The sequence below is a fragment of the Eublepharis macularius genome, chromosome 8, assembly GCF_028583425.1.
Source record: "Eublepharis macularius isolate TG4126 chromosome 8, MPM_Emac_v1.0, whole genome shotgun sequence".
NCBI lineage: Eukaryota > Metazoa > Chordata > Lepidosauria > Squamata > Eublepharidae > Eublepharis > Eublepharis macularius.
The window spans coordinates 537,770-553,143 of NC_072797.1; the positions used below are offsets into that span (position 1 = coordinate 537,770).

The 15,374-nt window shown below is 60.1% G+C and overlaps 2 protein-coding genes across 2 annotated transcripts; both read right to left on the minus strand.

Moving 5' to 3' along the window:
- Positions 1–3,360: 3,360 nt before the first annotated feature.
- On the minus strand, positions 3,361–7,235 carry HINT2 (histidine triad nucleotide binding protein 2). Its single transcript, XM_054986607.1, has 5 exons — positions 7,170–7,235; positions 6,836–7,009; positions 6,546–6,650; positions 4,067–4,139; positions 3,361–3,487 (listed from the first exon to the last, which is right to left on the minus strand). The coding sequence occupies exons 1-5, from the start codon at positions 7,233–7,235 to the stop codon at positions 3,396–3,398; spliced, it is 510 nt and encodes a 169-aa protein (XP_054842582.1). The 3' UTR covers positions 3,361–3,395.
- TAF1C (TATA-box binding protein associated factor, RNA polymerase I subunit C) lies at positions 6,890–14,818 on the minus strand. Its single transcript, XM_054987462.1, has 13 exons — positions 14,486–14,818; positions 14,269–14,364; positions 14,073–14,143; positions 13,470–13,723; positions 13,170–13,298; positions 12,949–13,066; positions 10,665–10,736; positions 9,853–9,988; positions 9,475–9,603; positions 8,789–8,966; positions 8,503–8,640; positions 7,331–8,277; positions 6,890–6,976 (listed from the first exon to the last, which is right to left on the minus strand). The coding sequence occupies exons 1-12, from the start codon at positions 14,816–14,818 to the stop codon at positions 7,349–7,351; spliced, it is 2,583 nt and encodes an 860-aa protein (XP_054843437.1). The 3' UTR covers positions 6,890–6,976; positions 7,331–7,348.
- Positions 14,819–15,374: the final 556 nt, after the last annotated feature.

The following is a 15,374-nucleotide window of genomic DNA, read 5'->3' on the forward strand; positions in this document are numbered from 1 at the left end:
AGGGGGAGATGCAGCATGCTCCGGGAGCCTTTCCTCCCGCTCTCCCGGTGTAGGGGCTGGGCCAGGCGAGGGGGGTGGAGTTACCTCCCCCCCCCGGTCACACTGAGGGTATGGATTGCAGAACTTTGAATGCAAGCAGCAGCTTGCTGCCCAAATCACTATCCACATGGAAGACCCCATAAAGAGCAAACACGTCCCCTTTTCTGACATGGAACACGCATGTGCAAAGCAGGCTATTTTAAATGATATTTTAGCATCTTAAACCCCAGTGTATACGGAGATCTAGATTCAGCACAGCACAGCACCTGAAAGAACGAGGGGGGATAAGCATTCTTAAACAAAATGTCTTTATTGAATTGACAGGAAGAAGCCAAATTAAATGTTATGAAAAAGAGGGGGGGGGGTTAAATCATAAAGCCCCAAACCCCTTCCCTAACAACTGCCTTGGAAATTGACCAGGCAGGGGTAGAAAGCGCACCAAAGCAGGTCCTAGAGAGGCCAACAGTGAAGTTGGGGTAACTGGAGGAGTTCCAAACTGGCGCGGAGGGATAACTTTTTATACCTTACTGGAGGAGCTGCCCTGGGTGTAGCTTGTACTGCCTGTTTCTATAGGTAGGATCCTACCATGTAATTTTTGCATTGTTTAATGCACCATGTTAATACTTATGCTGATCTTCAGCTGTGTTTTAAATGTGTTTGGTTGCAAATTTCCACTATACAAATACACATTGGTTGACTGGCTGTCCATCCTATTGATGGGATGAACATTGTGAAGAGAGAGGTGCTGTAGCATAGCGGTTAAGTGGCTGGGCTGCAAATTAGTGCTCTGCGGGTTCAAATCCCACCATTGCCATGAACTCAGCAGGTGGCCTTGGGAAGCCCCTCCTCTCAGACCAACCTGTATTGTGGCAACAGGGAGGAGGTCTCAGATGCTTTGAGTTAGGAACCACAGCCTTCGCCACCACGTTGCCTTACGTACTATCCGTTGCCTTAACATGTGCTCCTCCTATGCGCTTCCAGTATGATCCTACTGGGTAGTTCTATGGTGTCTAATGTCAGTCCTAGAATTGCTTGTGCTCTGTTTCGGTATTTCTAACTTGGTATCAGAGTCTTGCTAATGCTGTGTCTTTGTAAATTTGCGTTTATTTATCCTATGGCATTTATTGAAATATCCTTGATGTTAACTGTGCTAATATCACTTTATGCAATCCGCCTTGAGTCTCAGTGAGAAAGGCAGACTATAAATGACGTAAAAATAAAATAACCATATACTGATGTTGTTCATTGCTCTGAGTGGAGCAGTAATTTGTCTGAAAAAGCAGTATATTAGCATACTGTTATCTGTTAATAATTAAAATGCCTTGAGTCCCAGCAATAATGTAAATTTTTCAGACACTTCTCACCCCTGTGCCCAGACGCATTGCATCTGTTATTAATTATACGATTTCTAATTTACTCCTTTGTTCCTTGTCCATCTGAAGGTCATGCAACTCTGGGTTCCTTCTCTGGCACATCTCGGTCTCTGGTCTACAGAAGCACCCGCTCTTGATTTTTAGTCAAGAACTGCAGCCGTTCCCCTACGTCCCCCGTCCACATCTATGACAGTCTATGGCAGAATAGAGACTGTTATCAAGGCGGGAGTCAGGAAGCGCACAGCGGCACAAACCCTACTGAGGGGCGATCAGCTGGGCGTCCACTTTGGAGAGACGGAGCTCCCTTCTTCAAACAAGAGGAGGGAGATTCTTGAGCGTGTATATCCTAGCCAAAGGTGGGGGGGGGGGAAAGGGTGTGTGAAGAAGGGAGTTCCGACTCTTGAAAATGTGCACTCTTAAGAATCCTGCTGGGCTCTCAGGTGCCACTGAGCTCCAGTCCGGCTGTTCTGCTGCAGACCAACATGGCTACCCACCGATCTATCTGCCACCATTGATGCCACAGGCCATGCCCTCCTGTGGAGGTGGTTGGAGGCAGAAGTAGGTGGCAGAGGACGCCCTTTGGACTGATTCAAATCGGTTCTCATGGAATGGACTCAAAAGGGCTGCTGTTGGAAACCAGCTGCCTCCAGTGTGGGAAGTATCTCGTGGGGTTATACAAGGTGTAATCTTATCCCCCATGTTATTCAACCTCTATGCAAAGCGTTCAGGAGAACTCATTCATCGCTATGGAACTGGATGCCATCCGTATGCAGAAGACAGCCGGCTCTGCATCTCACGGTCCGAGGCCCTGAGTTGCTGCTGTGATCCAAGGACTGGAGGGAGCCGTCTCTCCCTCTTCCGTTAACGTAACACTAGGACTGAGGGGCGCTCACTCAGATGGATGAGCAAGAGGCTCAAGGAAATATCTCTTTACTCCACAAGTAAATGAATTGCAGAAGTCGCTGCCGGTGGCTGCAGGCATGGCTGGTTTCAGGAGGGGGCGAGGCAGACTCCCGGAGGACGTCCCTCGGCAGCTACTCCTTCCCCCAGGCGGCGGCAGCAGCAGCAGAAAGGCCTGCCTGGCCCTTCCCTTTCTCCCTCCCCACCAGCCCCTTTGCTCCCTCGGAGACACTGACTTCGCCCTGATCTCCAGCTTCTTTTGTGTGGGAAACAGACATACCCTTAAACCATTTTAACACGTTAAACCCGTCTGTGCAAGGACTTGGAACCCCTGCTGATTTCTTTGGAAGAGCACTTATTTCCTGATATCAGAGATGTCAGTTTTTGTTTTAGCTTGTAAGAAAATGTAATTGCTGCAAAAGTGATGGGATTTCTAGGTTTTGTGTTTTGTACAAAAGCTTAAAAGGTGCCCAAAGTACATAAAAAGTGTGCAAAATCAGCATTCGATAATTTTCCAGTGGAAGTGGCAGGTGCCCAAAGAGCAGCCGGTGCACCCATTTTACAGACTGCAGGCAAGAGTCATGGGGTCCATTGCTTCTCCTGTGTGCATACCTGTCTCACACATTCCTGACCTGAGAAAACAAGGCTGTCAGGGCCAAGCGCTGCCGCTTCCTTCTCCATTTCCACCTGGCTTTTGAAGGATGGGGCAGAACTGGGATTTTTTAAAGGGCTCCTGTGTGCCTCAGAGGCTTTCCCCATTTTTTTGGACTTCTGACTACTCTGGCACTCAGCCCACTGGCAAAAGGACAGCACGTGCCTCCCAGTGCTGCTATTCCACCCGTGCCCTCAGGCCGAGGTTCATCCGAATCTTCCACAGAACACAGCCCCAGGCAGCGAGCGGAGAGGCCGCCCCGGTTCCAGGCCCAGATGCGGGGCTTCCCAGCACCCACCCAGCCCCAGCAAGAGTCCCCCCTCCCCCGTAAGGATCATCCCAAAGACGTCTCAGGGAACACATTTATTATAAGACGCTTTCCTTGTGGCCCACCCGCCCGCCCACCCATGGTCACGCTGGAGGCTAGAAGCTCAGCCTGGCGGCCAGCCCATTTGACGGCCACCCAAGACATGGAGATGCAGGTGGTAGATGGACTGGGCCCCGTGCTTCCCATCGTTGATCACTGCAAGAGAGGAAAGGGGGAACTGCATGGCAGAGCAAAGGGGCGGCTTTGGCTCCCAAGACAGACAACGCACAGCAGCAAAGGGGCAAGGCTTGTAACCGACGTGCGACGTGGCAGAGAATCCGCACAGCTGGAGAATGAGAGCCACAAGGAGTCCCTGCTACAGCACAGACCTAGGAAAAGCACACCTGGGCACTCTGTTCCGGCACGGAGCTCTCTTTGGGCCAGCAGCTGCCCTGCCCTGCCCTGCCCAGCATGGAGGACACGTTCATGTGGCCAAAGCAGGGGCCGTGGGGTCGTTTCTCTTGTGCCGAGACCACGCCCCACATAACAGCCTCTGGGTGACAGCCAAGGCCTTCGCTCTGCTTCCCAAGGGGGAAATGTCCTCCTGGCCCCAGGAAGGACGGGAGCTGTCCCCTTCTCGGTCAGTGTGGCTGCCTCCAGCCAGGGCTCAGAGCCAGAGACTCCCAGGCCCCATGAGACGCAAGCAGTCGCTCTGAGCAGCACCGGGGTGGGTGGGGGGGGTGTTGCTGCTCGGGTCTCAAGCCCCGCCCCCTGGTTGTCAGCAGCCCCACTCACCTACACGGTAGCCTTCGGACAGGCCCTGTGCCCTTGCTGTCTGGCTGGCTACCACCAGCAAATGCCCCAGGAGCTGGAAACAGAGAAGAGGCGGGTCAGGGGACAGGCACACGGGACTGGCAGCTGTTCCAAATCACCAAGGCAAATTCCAAAACATTTGGGGCAAGCACAAGCAGCAGTACAGACACAAATCACACATAAAAAAGCACAGCTCTGCCTCTGCGTCCCTGGGGTTTTTCCAGAGGGACAATGCAACAGACTGCGCACAAAAAAAGGTGTAAGAGGACACAGGAGAGCCCATGCAGCTGCAGGGGCCCAGGAATTCGTATCGTCACATGCAGTGCCTACTACGCACTCTGGCAGTGCCAGGGCTCAGCTGTGCCTTAAAAATGCCAACAAGCAGCCAGCAGAAGCGGGCACTCGTGTGCAAATGGCCCCATGCCGTGCTACGGCAGCTGCTTCAGGGAGATCCGAGTGAAGAGGCAGGGCTGGAACTGCAAGGTCAGTGTGAACCGGAGCCTGCCAAGCCACGCCTACCCCCTGCGGGACAACTTCTGAGGCACGTGAGCCAGCTGGTCGAGATGCTGCATCCCACCTCTCAGACAGCTCCTGCGTTGAAAAGGCTGCAGCTCCCCCAACGGCCGCCCCACCCTTCAGCCCCTTTGCACCTTTCTTCTGCAAGCTTTGGGGCCTTCCGCCGGGCTCCCACTGCGTTCCCTGCCTCTCCTCTGCTCAGGTCTGGAAAGGGCAGCCTGCAGTGGCTTCCCTTCTTGCGTTCAGCACCAGGCAAGCTACTTTGCAGCCCACTGTCAGGCGTGGATGGACCGAGGAAGTCCCATCAGGCCTCCTTCCTCCTGCCCTGTGGCCTCACCTTGACTGCCCCACTGTGGGTGCCACAGTTCACCCATCTGCCTTTCCTCACCTGAAAACACTGGATTGAGGACTCCCTGTCTAGCACTGCACCCCGCCAATGCTGCAGTTCTGCCTCCCCAGTTCTTAAGCATTTCCCAAACAAGGCGGTCTCCGACAACAAAATCCACTCTTGTAATTTTGCAAAGGTATTTCAATAAATATATAAAAGTGGTGCTCCTCCCCCCTGCCTATCCCCATAGAGGGACACCTAAACCAGATGGAATTCCTTATCATTCCTCTCGGCGGGGGGTGGGGGTGCAGGAATGTCAGTTCTGCTCCCTGCCTTTCCTCTTCAGCATGGGAGAGCAACATTTCAATGGGCTTAAACAGGAGTCAGTAGGAGTAGAATAGAATTTAACAATTCTTAAACGTTGTGTGTTGGGGGGGGGGGAGGGATAATTGTGAAGCCTGGGCCTTTGTTTAATTTGCCTTTCTTGTTTGGGAATCTTTTTGTCTATACACAACTGTGGTTTCCAGATTTCAATATTCAGAGAACCACGGTGTTGCAGAATTCTTTTTCACATGAATTCCTCTTCACGCCAACTTTCTGTCTATTCTTTTCCTTGCTACCCCTTTTCCTGACTAAATTTAGACTGTAAGCTCCTTGGGGCAGAAACTTTGCCTTATTTTTTTCTGATTTTTTACTCTACGTATCATCAAGCGCAGTTACGTTGCAACAATAACTTGTTACCTGCTTAGTGTGCACAAGAATTCATAATTTGCAAAAAAAATTATTTTAATTTTATTTATTTATTTACTTCAACTTATATTCCGCCCTCCCCATGCCAGCAGACTTATAGTTCGTTTGGCTGTAATGCAAAAGGTGGGCGTCCTTCTATTCCAGTGGGCTCAGCCTAGAGCAACCCTGAATTGCAGTAAGAATGAGGGTTCCCCTCTACCGATCCATTTTGATTCATCAAGCCAGCCCTACGCGTGTTTACTTGGATGTAAACTAAGCTCATTAAGACTTGTTCTCAAGTAAACATGTATGGAAGTGCACTTTTCATTAGCAAAGATTACGAGCATTGTGTGTAAGAAATCAGTCAAAAGACAAGACTGAAAAGAACTGGGTTTTCTTCCTATCCCGCTAGCAACCCCGTTTTCCTAGGCTGGAAGACGGTCTGAACAGACGCAGCAGGCACAGCTTGGCAGTTCCGGAAGCACCTTTCATCAACTCACACAGGGTAGGGTCTAGCAATGAGGGACGGGGCAGTGGGGCTGGTGACATCTTGGGGTGGGCCAAAATGAATCTGGCTCTTAAATTTTTGTTCTAGATCCAAAGAGGTCTGTGGCAATAGCAAAATGGGAACATTTCAGCCAAGAGGCGGCCATACAAACTGGACCCGTTCCAGAACCTCTGAGTCCCAGGGTTGGGAGGCCCTGCAAACAGCCAGGCCACTTCAGATGCAGCACCCGCCCCGTGCCTCTCGCGGGACTGAGGCCTGCGCCCCCCCAAGGCATGCACACGGTGCCCCTCAGCCCCCCTCGGTTTCCAATCCTCGGCTCCTTCGCAGGGGCCCTTGCAGTCCAAGTGCCGGCATTGCTGCAAGGCTGCCGGCGGCCTCACCTGGGCATCGCTCTCCGCCACCCGGCTGATGCGAGGAATGGGCTGCCTGGGGATCACAAGGAAATGCACCGGCGCTTTGGGGGCCACGTCGCGGAAGGCCATGCACTGAGGGGAGGAACCAAGACAATCACACCAGAGCCTGCAGCCAGCCCCACGGCGCCCCCGCCCCCAGCCTCACAACCAGCACCCAGGGCTTCCGAGGGTGGCAGGCCTATTGCCCACGCTCAGAGGCGCTCGGCACCAGCACCCGTTCCTTAGCAAGCTCCGGGGGAAGAGGAGGAGAATATCACCTTGTCATCCTGGTATAGGACTTCGGCCGCGATGGAGCCGTCCAGAATCTTGCTGAAGACGGTCTGCCCCGGCTGTGCCTCCGCCGCCCGGCGCGCCTTCTCCACCTCCCCGTCGGAGCCGCCGGTCGCCAGGCGCGCCCCCTGCAAAAGCCGGGCAGGCGAGGGCGGGGGATATCAGCTTCGCCTCCGCCAGCCGAAGCCCCGCGCAGCTTTGAGGCGCATGCCCGGAAAGGGCGGCCAGTCTCCACCCCCCCCCGCCTTGCTTGCTTTCAGCCTCGGCGGGCGGCGGCGCCCGAGTCGCGCGCAGAGTGCCCCCCCCTCCAGGCCGCCGTACCTGCGCAGGCCGCCCCCAGCCGCGGAGCAGCTCCCGCGCCGCCGCCCGCCCCAGCGCCGCCGCCATCGGTCCTCCCCGCAGCTCCGCCCCGCCCCCTCCCGCCCCCGGCGTCACCCAGGCGGAGCCTGGCCCAGCACCTCCCCCCCCCCCGCGCCACTTGCCGCGGCCCGACGGGGCGCTCAGAAGCCCATGGGCGCGCGCTTGCGCGGGGTGTGCGAGCCCTGCGAGGAGGGCAGCGAGCGCTGGCTGGCCGGCTGCCAGCAAGGAAGCAGCCCGCCGCCGCCCTCTTCGTTCTCCGCGGGCGGCTCCAGCACGGCCAGGTACTCGCGCAGGGTGCGCCGCCGCTCCCGGGGGATGCCTCGCGCGCTCAGGCTCTGGCTGGAGAGCAGCTCCTCCTCCTCGGCGGGCTCCTGCGAGGCCGGCCCGGGGGGTTCCTGGGCGGCGGCGGCGGCGCTGGACGCGGGGCGGGCAGGCTCGCTGCTCAGCTCCGACTGGTAGCTGGCGGAGGACGTGAAGCTCCCCGACAGGCAGCGCCTCCCCCGCGCCCTCCGCAGCCGCCGCTCGCGCAGCGCCCGCCGCCTGCCGGCCTCCCCCGCGCCCCGCGCCGCCCGCCACCAGGCGCCCCAGCCCCCCGCCCAGGCCGCCGCCAGCCGCTCCTGCAGCCGGGAGCCCCGGCCCGACGCCTCCGGCACGGGGGGCGGCGGCGGCGGGCCGGGCTGCGCCCAGGGGCACAGGAGCCGCTGCTCGCGCATGGCCTGGCGCAGGCGTTGGCCGGCTTGCTGGAGGGCGGCGGCCCCCGGCTGCTCCCGGAGCTCCCGCCGTCCGAAGAGGCGGTCCTGGCTGACGGCGAAGGGCGGCCGGGGCGCGGCCGGCGCCCGCTCCCAGCTCCGGCCCAGGCCCTTGAGCCAGCGCCGGTAGCCGGCGGCGGCGGCGGGTCCCAGAGTGGGCGGCGGGGCATCTGCAGGGCGCCCCGGGCCCTCCCGCGGCTCCGCGGCCTCGCCGGCAGCCTGGTGCAGCAGCGGCTGGTAGAAGAGGTCGCCGGCCTCCGAGAGCTGGAAGACGAGCAAGGACTCCCTCCGGCCCTGCTGGCCCAGGGCGGCTGTGATGCCTAGAGGGGAGGACAGAGGGGAGGTGAGCGGGGCGGCCCGCCTGAACCAGGCAGGCCTGCGCAGAGGAAAGGGGCAAAGGCATGGCGCGGGGCCTGCAGCTGGACATGCAGAGGAGCCCGGATGCCTCCGGGCGGATGCAAAGCACTGGCCAGAGCCCCACCCCGGCCCCCTCCCCAGCAGCAGGAACCGCAGGCCCCACCGCTTCCCCATGCCCTCTCACCTACCGGCCGTGGGCACTGCCAGGCGCTGCTTCAGGGCACTTTGCCAGAAGGGCACTTGCAGCGGGAAGTGGGGGAGGCACTCGCGGATGGAGGAGACTTTCTGGGGGGGCCCCCACAGCTGGCATGGGCTGCCGCCGCCACCTGCGGAAAGACGCCAGGCGTGCCAGCCAACCACCAGTGACATCCCCAGCTCCAGCGGGGAGGGGACAACTGCCACCATAAAGCCAAAAGGCCACCCTCCCCCCCCCCGATCGTTTCAGTCCTCCCTGCCCCCCCCTTCTGCCCCCACCTGAGTACTGCAACAAGAGCAGCTCTTGAGAGCGGTGGGTGCCGAGGAGCAGTTTGTGGCTGCGCTGTGGGGCTGCGCGTGGCGTGATGTGGCTGAAGATGGGGGGCCTCTGCATCATGTGCTGCCAGCGCAGAACCGGCACCAGGGGGAAGCGCTCGTCCAGCACATACACGGAGAACTAAGGAGAGAGAGGGGCGGGGCGGGGTGAGGGCTCTCTCTGTCCCCCCCCCCACATTGAGAGACCAGAGCAGAGCCCTCTCCTGTCCTGATGTGCAGCACATGGGCCAGAGAGGCATTATGCCTTCAGCGCCCACCTAAGTGGCAAAGAAAGAGATGCTCCAGTGCAGCCGGCAGCTGACTCGTACTGGCTGCGGGGGGCAGCTCTCGTGGGGCCTGATGCAAGCCTCGCTCTTCCCATCAGCTGCTCCACAAGTTCAAGTGTAGTTGCCCCCCCCACCCCCAAAGCTGATTCCCTGAAAAGAAGCCCAAGAGGCCACCTCAAACCCCTCCTCTCCTGCCCGGGCTCCACCCTGAGGGAGGCTGAACTAAGCCAGAGGTGCTGGAAAGGTGAGGCTGGGCTGTGTCCTTCCCAGAGTGCTGTCCCTGGAGGGAGACCGGAGGCTTCCCCAAGGCCCCGGGGCTGGAAGGGTGGAGGAGGGGGCAGAAGGCCCCACCCCAGCACTTACCTGCGTGGTGAGGAGGTGGTGGTAGGGCTCTGCCGGGCCCAGGTACCGGGCCTGCACCAGGCGTTCCCCGCGCTGGCACTCTGCTTCACGCCCCACCTTGAAGAGTTCAAAGTGACGACCAGAAGGCACCTGAAACCATGAAGACCTCCCGTGAGTCCTCAGAGGGCAGCGTCCTCGCCCCCCAGGCTCTTCTGCCCCCCTGACTTTCACTGGGTCTTTGATGGAGCTGGAAGATGCACAAATGCACGAGGGGGGGCGGTTCTTCAGACCAGGTCAAGCTGCTGGTAAACTGGGACTACAAACCACTGGCAGTCCCTGTCTCTCTCCACCCCCCCACCCCCCATCACCACTGAGCCACTTCCCGCCCAAGTATCTTACCCTTTGGTCAATGCCCATCAGCCCAGTACGGTCAGCATAGCTCAGCACCAGCGGGTGGGCCGTAAACTCACTCCAACGCCAAGGTGAGGGGTCACAGAAAAACATGGTCTGGCTGTCCAGGTGCAGCCGCTGAAGTCTGAGAAGGGAGATGCAGTCAGGGCTGAAGGGTGGGGAGCACCCTGGGATGGCTGACGCTCAGAAGCACGGCCACCCCAGAGGCCTTCCCTGGCCTGCCCCCTTCAGAAAGTTACGAGAAAAGGAGCTGGCAGTGCCTGGCATGACGGCGCCTCCACGCCCGCCCGCCCCCCCACTTGCCAAGCCCTCTTACAACGGCCACAGACATGCTTTGCAGTCTTGCAGAACAGAAAAGGGGGCAGACGAGGGGCACAGATGCCTGAGTTATTGCAACAACGGAAGGGGAACATGCCCCAAATATGACCAACAAGGGCAGTTTTGGGGAAAAGGGCTTCTGTGCTCTAAGGGGGAGTTGAACCACACGGCCCTGTTCAGTTTGTTTTCACAGCCTCTCTTGAAGACGACCAGATCAGACCAGGCGGCCCCAGAACACAGGGGGCCCTTGTGCCAGAAGACCGGCTGCCAAGGCAACCTCCACCTTGCCCCCTCCCCGTTTCCTGTCCTGCAACGTAATCACTGATGGAGGAGCCGAGCCAGAAACCTCGCAGGCATCTCTGCCATCCTCTCTCCTGCCTGTCAAAAACAATGTCAGTCTGCCAGAGACTCTCACTCGCCCGCAGAGTGAACACTGCAAGCCCTTCCTTGCCCCCCCGCCCCCGCCCAGCAGTACTGCTCACCCCAACTCAACATTCCACAAGTACAGGGCTCCATCCAGGGTGCAGAGGGACACCTCGCCCGGCACGTGGGGGCTGCAAGGAAAAGGGCAGTCAGCAACGGAGGACTTGCTCAGGGGACGCTTCTTTGGCCACTCCAGCTGTAGCTGTGGCAAACGGGTTGCACAAGGAGTTCCTCCCGTTGACTATAACCAGTACAGCCTGCACCCCTGCCCCGCTCTGCATATGAGCCGTAGCAGAGCCATGCTGATTAAACTAAGCATCGGCAGTTGTTTTTCTTCTGCACCCTCTTCAACAACTTTGTGCCCCACAACCTCGTACAGGCCAGAAGGGAGGGCAATCTGCCGCCCCCTCCCCGCTCCAGGAACGGGGGCCACTGCTCAGAAGGTTCAGGGGCACTCCGAGCCAGGCCTCCGTGCCAAAGGCAGGGCAGCCATCAGGGACCGCTCAGCGGCAGCTGCTCCTTCCAGTCTTGCGCTATATCGGCAGACTTGGGGTCTCTCTGCAACTGTGCTCAAAGCGTCCCTTGCAATGGCGTTGCAGCCAGTACATCAAGCTGTGTACCCAGGAACAATGCACAAGTACACAAATATGAGTTGGGGGGAAGGGGGGAAGAGAGCCTGCCTCTCCTCTGCTCTAGATAATAACAACATACTTTGTAAACTGCTCTGAGTGGGCATTACGTTGTCCTGAAGGACAGTATATAAATCGAATTGTTGTTGTTATTAGATAGGTGGCAGAGCCTGCACTTGACGACAGGCTGTCCACGGAGCAAGCCCGTCCCCTCCAAACTATGAGACTTAAAGACAGTGGCAGGAAGGAGCCACAAGAGACTCTTCGGGAGCTTAAGCGCTCTGGACATGGCTGCCGCCCCCCATGGTCAGCGGAGGGGAGCCACAGGGATCCAGTTCCAGGGATCAGTGAAACCGAACTGGGTGAAAGTACACAGCAGGGAGCCCAAGTGCGCGCGCACACCAGCGAATAAGCATGCGCACTCATCCACCCTCTAGCGTATCCGAACGGACGGAAAGGTCTCGCGCTGAATATCTCGCCCTTACTTCACGTTCTTGGGTCTGGGAAGCTTCACCACTAAGAATTAACCAAGAAATTCCCACCAGACAAAGGAGGACAGGGCAGGACCCCCCCCCTCAGAACACTCTGGAGTCTGTGCTCCCTTTGCCAGCAAAATGGAAACGGCTGCCAACAGTAGGGTTGGTTTTCTGGACAAATCGGGATGGGAACATTTTCCACGCAAAGTTTAAATAACGTTAGCAAAATTTCAACAACATTAGGCAAAAAGGCAAAGGCGCCCCATGCCAGCACTGGGGTTGGTCCCTGCCGAGTATCCCACATTTTGCCCATAGTCTCTCCTTGCAATGAAAACCCCGCCAAGGGTCGCCAGAAGTCAGCTATGACTTGAGGGCACTCTCCACCCCACCCACCCCCAACGCCATTTGCAGCACAACAGCCCTGAGAACTCAAGATAAACCATGTTTACACGTGTAGGGTGGGAAATCTTCCAAGAAAAAATACAGCACTGGGAAATCTGGAACATTTTCTGCATGATGGTTGTTGTGGATTTTCCGGGCTGTCTAGCTGTGGTCTTCTTGGCATTGTAGTTCGTGACGTTTCGCCAGCAGCTGTGACTGGCATCTTCAGAGGTGTAGCACTGAAAGACAGAGTCTCACAGCATCACAGCGTCTCAGTCTTTTGGTGCTACACCTCTGAAGATGCCAGCCACAGCTGCTGGCGAAACGTCAGGAACTACAATGCCAAGACCACGGCAATACAGCCCGGAAAATCCACAACAACCATCGCTCTCCGGCCGTGAAAGCCTTTGACAATGCATTTTCTGCAACACATCGCTGGTTGCAACCACGGGCATATTTGCACATCGAAACTTTTTTAATGGCTACAATAAAGGGAAATAGGCTTCAAAAGGAGCCACACGTGATCCATAGGAAGCTGCCTACTGCTGTCGGAGTCTGCCGAGGTCGATCTTGTCCCCTCTGACTAGCAGTGGCCCTCCAGGGAAAAGGGGGCTTCGCTTCCCCCACTGCCTTTAACTGGACATGCCGGAGATCGAACCTGGGGCCTTCTGCATGCCAAGCGCAGGATCTGCCACTGAGCCACGGCCCCACCTGAGGAGCTCTGTGAATCTGGGGAGGGGCTTCTCCTGCCAAAGATCACCGCGCAAACCCACGGCTCGTGACGCTGCCAGGAAGTGGCTGGCCCAGCCTTGCTGAAGAGCCACTTCCCCTGCCCAGAAAAAGCGAGTGCGGCTCACCTGACAGCAATGGAGCAGCAGGAGGCATCTGTGCAAACCACCTGGAGGGGCACAGGGGCAGCGGCACGGCCCATCCTCCACACCCCACAGTGATGGTCTGAGCGCACCCCAACGAAGTCTGCGTTCCGAGGGACAGAAGAAAGACTGGACTGAGAGAGACTGGCGGGGACGACAGTGCTTGGATCCTGCCGCCACCCCGTGCCAGCCCGCTAGGAACTCACCATCGCCATGCACACGGGCTGCAGCCACCTGGCGAACTGCGCCATTGAGCTCAAAGTGTGTGGGGGGGCTGTGGGGGTGAGGCCTCAGGGAGCCATCGCTGGCAGGCTCCAGAACCACGTCCTGAAAAGCTGGGAGCGGGACAGCTAAGGAAGGGGTGGCTCCAAGGAGGAGGGGGGGCAATTGCTGGGACACCTCCCTGCCAGAAACACTCCCTCCGGGCCAGCAGGCTCCTTCCCACAGCAGGTGCCTCTGCTCCCGGCAACCCTCTGGATTTGAATCTGAACCCTGTGCAAGGATACAGAGCTGGTTCATGGCCTCACCGGCCGGATACACCAGGCAGCCACCACGTGCATGTGCAACGCCGTTCTCCTCAGACACCCATGCCAAGGCCCCACCAGCGGAGGCGTCATCGAAGGGCAGGCGCCCCCACTGCTCAGCCATGTCCTCATGCACCCACTCAGCCAGCAGCTCCAGCGGCAGCTCAAAGAGCCAGTCCCGGCACATGTGGGTAAACCTGCGCAGCCGCCACTTGGCCCGGAAACGGGGGCAGTTGCTGGGGAGAAGAAATCAAGACCAGGTCCCAGGGAGCTCCCGCTGGCACCCTCTAGATCAGGCACCCTCCGGCTCTGTTGGGAGCTCCTCCAGTGTCCCTTCAGCCCAGCAGGGGGACGGGCAGCAGGGATGCCCCCCCAGCCCCCCAGAAGCTCTGGCCAGGCCCGAAGCCGGCAGCCCTCTGAGAAGGTCGAGCTGGGCCACCCGAAGAGTCCGACAAGGGACGCCCTCGGCCCCCTGGTCCAGCCGCTCGGCAGGGCTGCCAGCCCTGCCCGTGGCCTGCCAGCTGACGCCCTCCGAGGAGCATCCCGGGCTGCGGCTGCCCGCCGAGGGAGGGGAGCGGCGCTGACCTGCGGGCTCGCCGGGCGTCGAGGTCCTCCACAAGGGCGGCCACGCGGACGACGCGATCCCGCGCTCTCCTCTGCAGGGACACAAGGCGGCGCCGTCGGGCTCAGAAGGGGCGGAAGCCCGACGGCTGGGCAGGGCAGGCGACCGGGCTGAGCTGCCCCCGCCGACTTGGGGGGCTGGGGAGGGGGCCTGACTCACCGGCACGCGGCGCTCGGCCAGGGAGAAGTTATCGTGCAGGAGGCGGCCCAGGGCGCCGAAGGCCACGTCGGGGTGCGCCCGCGCCAGGCGGCCCAGCTGCGGAGACAAGCAGGCAGGCGGGAAGCGGGGGCGGAGAGGCGCGCGGCCCCGGCAGCCCGCCCCGGCCCGACCTCCCTCCCTGCCCGCCCGCAGGCGGCGGCCGCGTCCCGCTCCTCACCTGCCCGGCGAAGTCGAGGGCGGCGCGGGCGGCGGGGGGCCCGGAGCGCTGCAGCTGCCCCGTGTAGAGGAGGTCCGGCGCGGCGGCCTCCCCGCCCGGCTCCCGCCCACCGGCGCGGGGAGGCTGCAGGGGCGCCGGGGCCGGCTCGGCCGGCCTCCAGCTCTCGCGCTCCGGGCGGCGGCGCGCCACGAAGCCCGGCGGGGGCGGCGCGGCGGGGGCTTCCCGGGGCTGCACCGGCCCGCCCTCGCCCCAGCCGGCCGCCAGCGGGGCGGCTCTGCGGCTCGGCGGCCCGGCCTGGAAGTAGCCGGGGAAGGCCGCCCAGGGACCCGCCATGCCGGCGCGGGGCTCGAACTGGCCGCCTCCCGCGCGGGGCCACCCCGGAACCGGCCCGCCCAGGCACGTCCGGCGGCGAGAGCGGCTCGCGCGCCCCCTGGGGGCCGGCGGGGGATCGCGTCGGGCACGCGCGCTGCTGCCCCCTCCCGGGCGGAGGTCCCCCCGGCGCTGCTCCTCCGGTCCGGCGGGGCGGCCCTACCGCGGCGGGCGCAGCATCCCAGCTGTCCCCCTGCCCTGCCCTGCCCTGCCCGTTGAGCCTGCTGGCTCCCCGGTGCTGAGCTCGGCTGCTCCGCCTCCGCCTTAATTACAATTTGTTGCATTACCTTACAGCAGAGAACGTTGCAGTTGCGACGGGACGGGACGGGGAGGGGGAGGTCAGTAAACTAGAGTTTGGGGCAAACCTCGGACTGATGCGCCGGGGCAGCGGCACCGCTCCCGGGGATTCCCTGGAAGTGCCCCAGGGCTGTTGGCGTTGTGCCCATTTCCCCAGCCCTTTCCCCCTGAAGCCTTGCCAGAGGCAGCAGGCAGAATGGGCAGGGGCTGGAAGGTGCCCTGG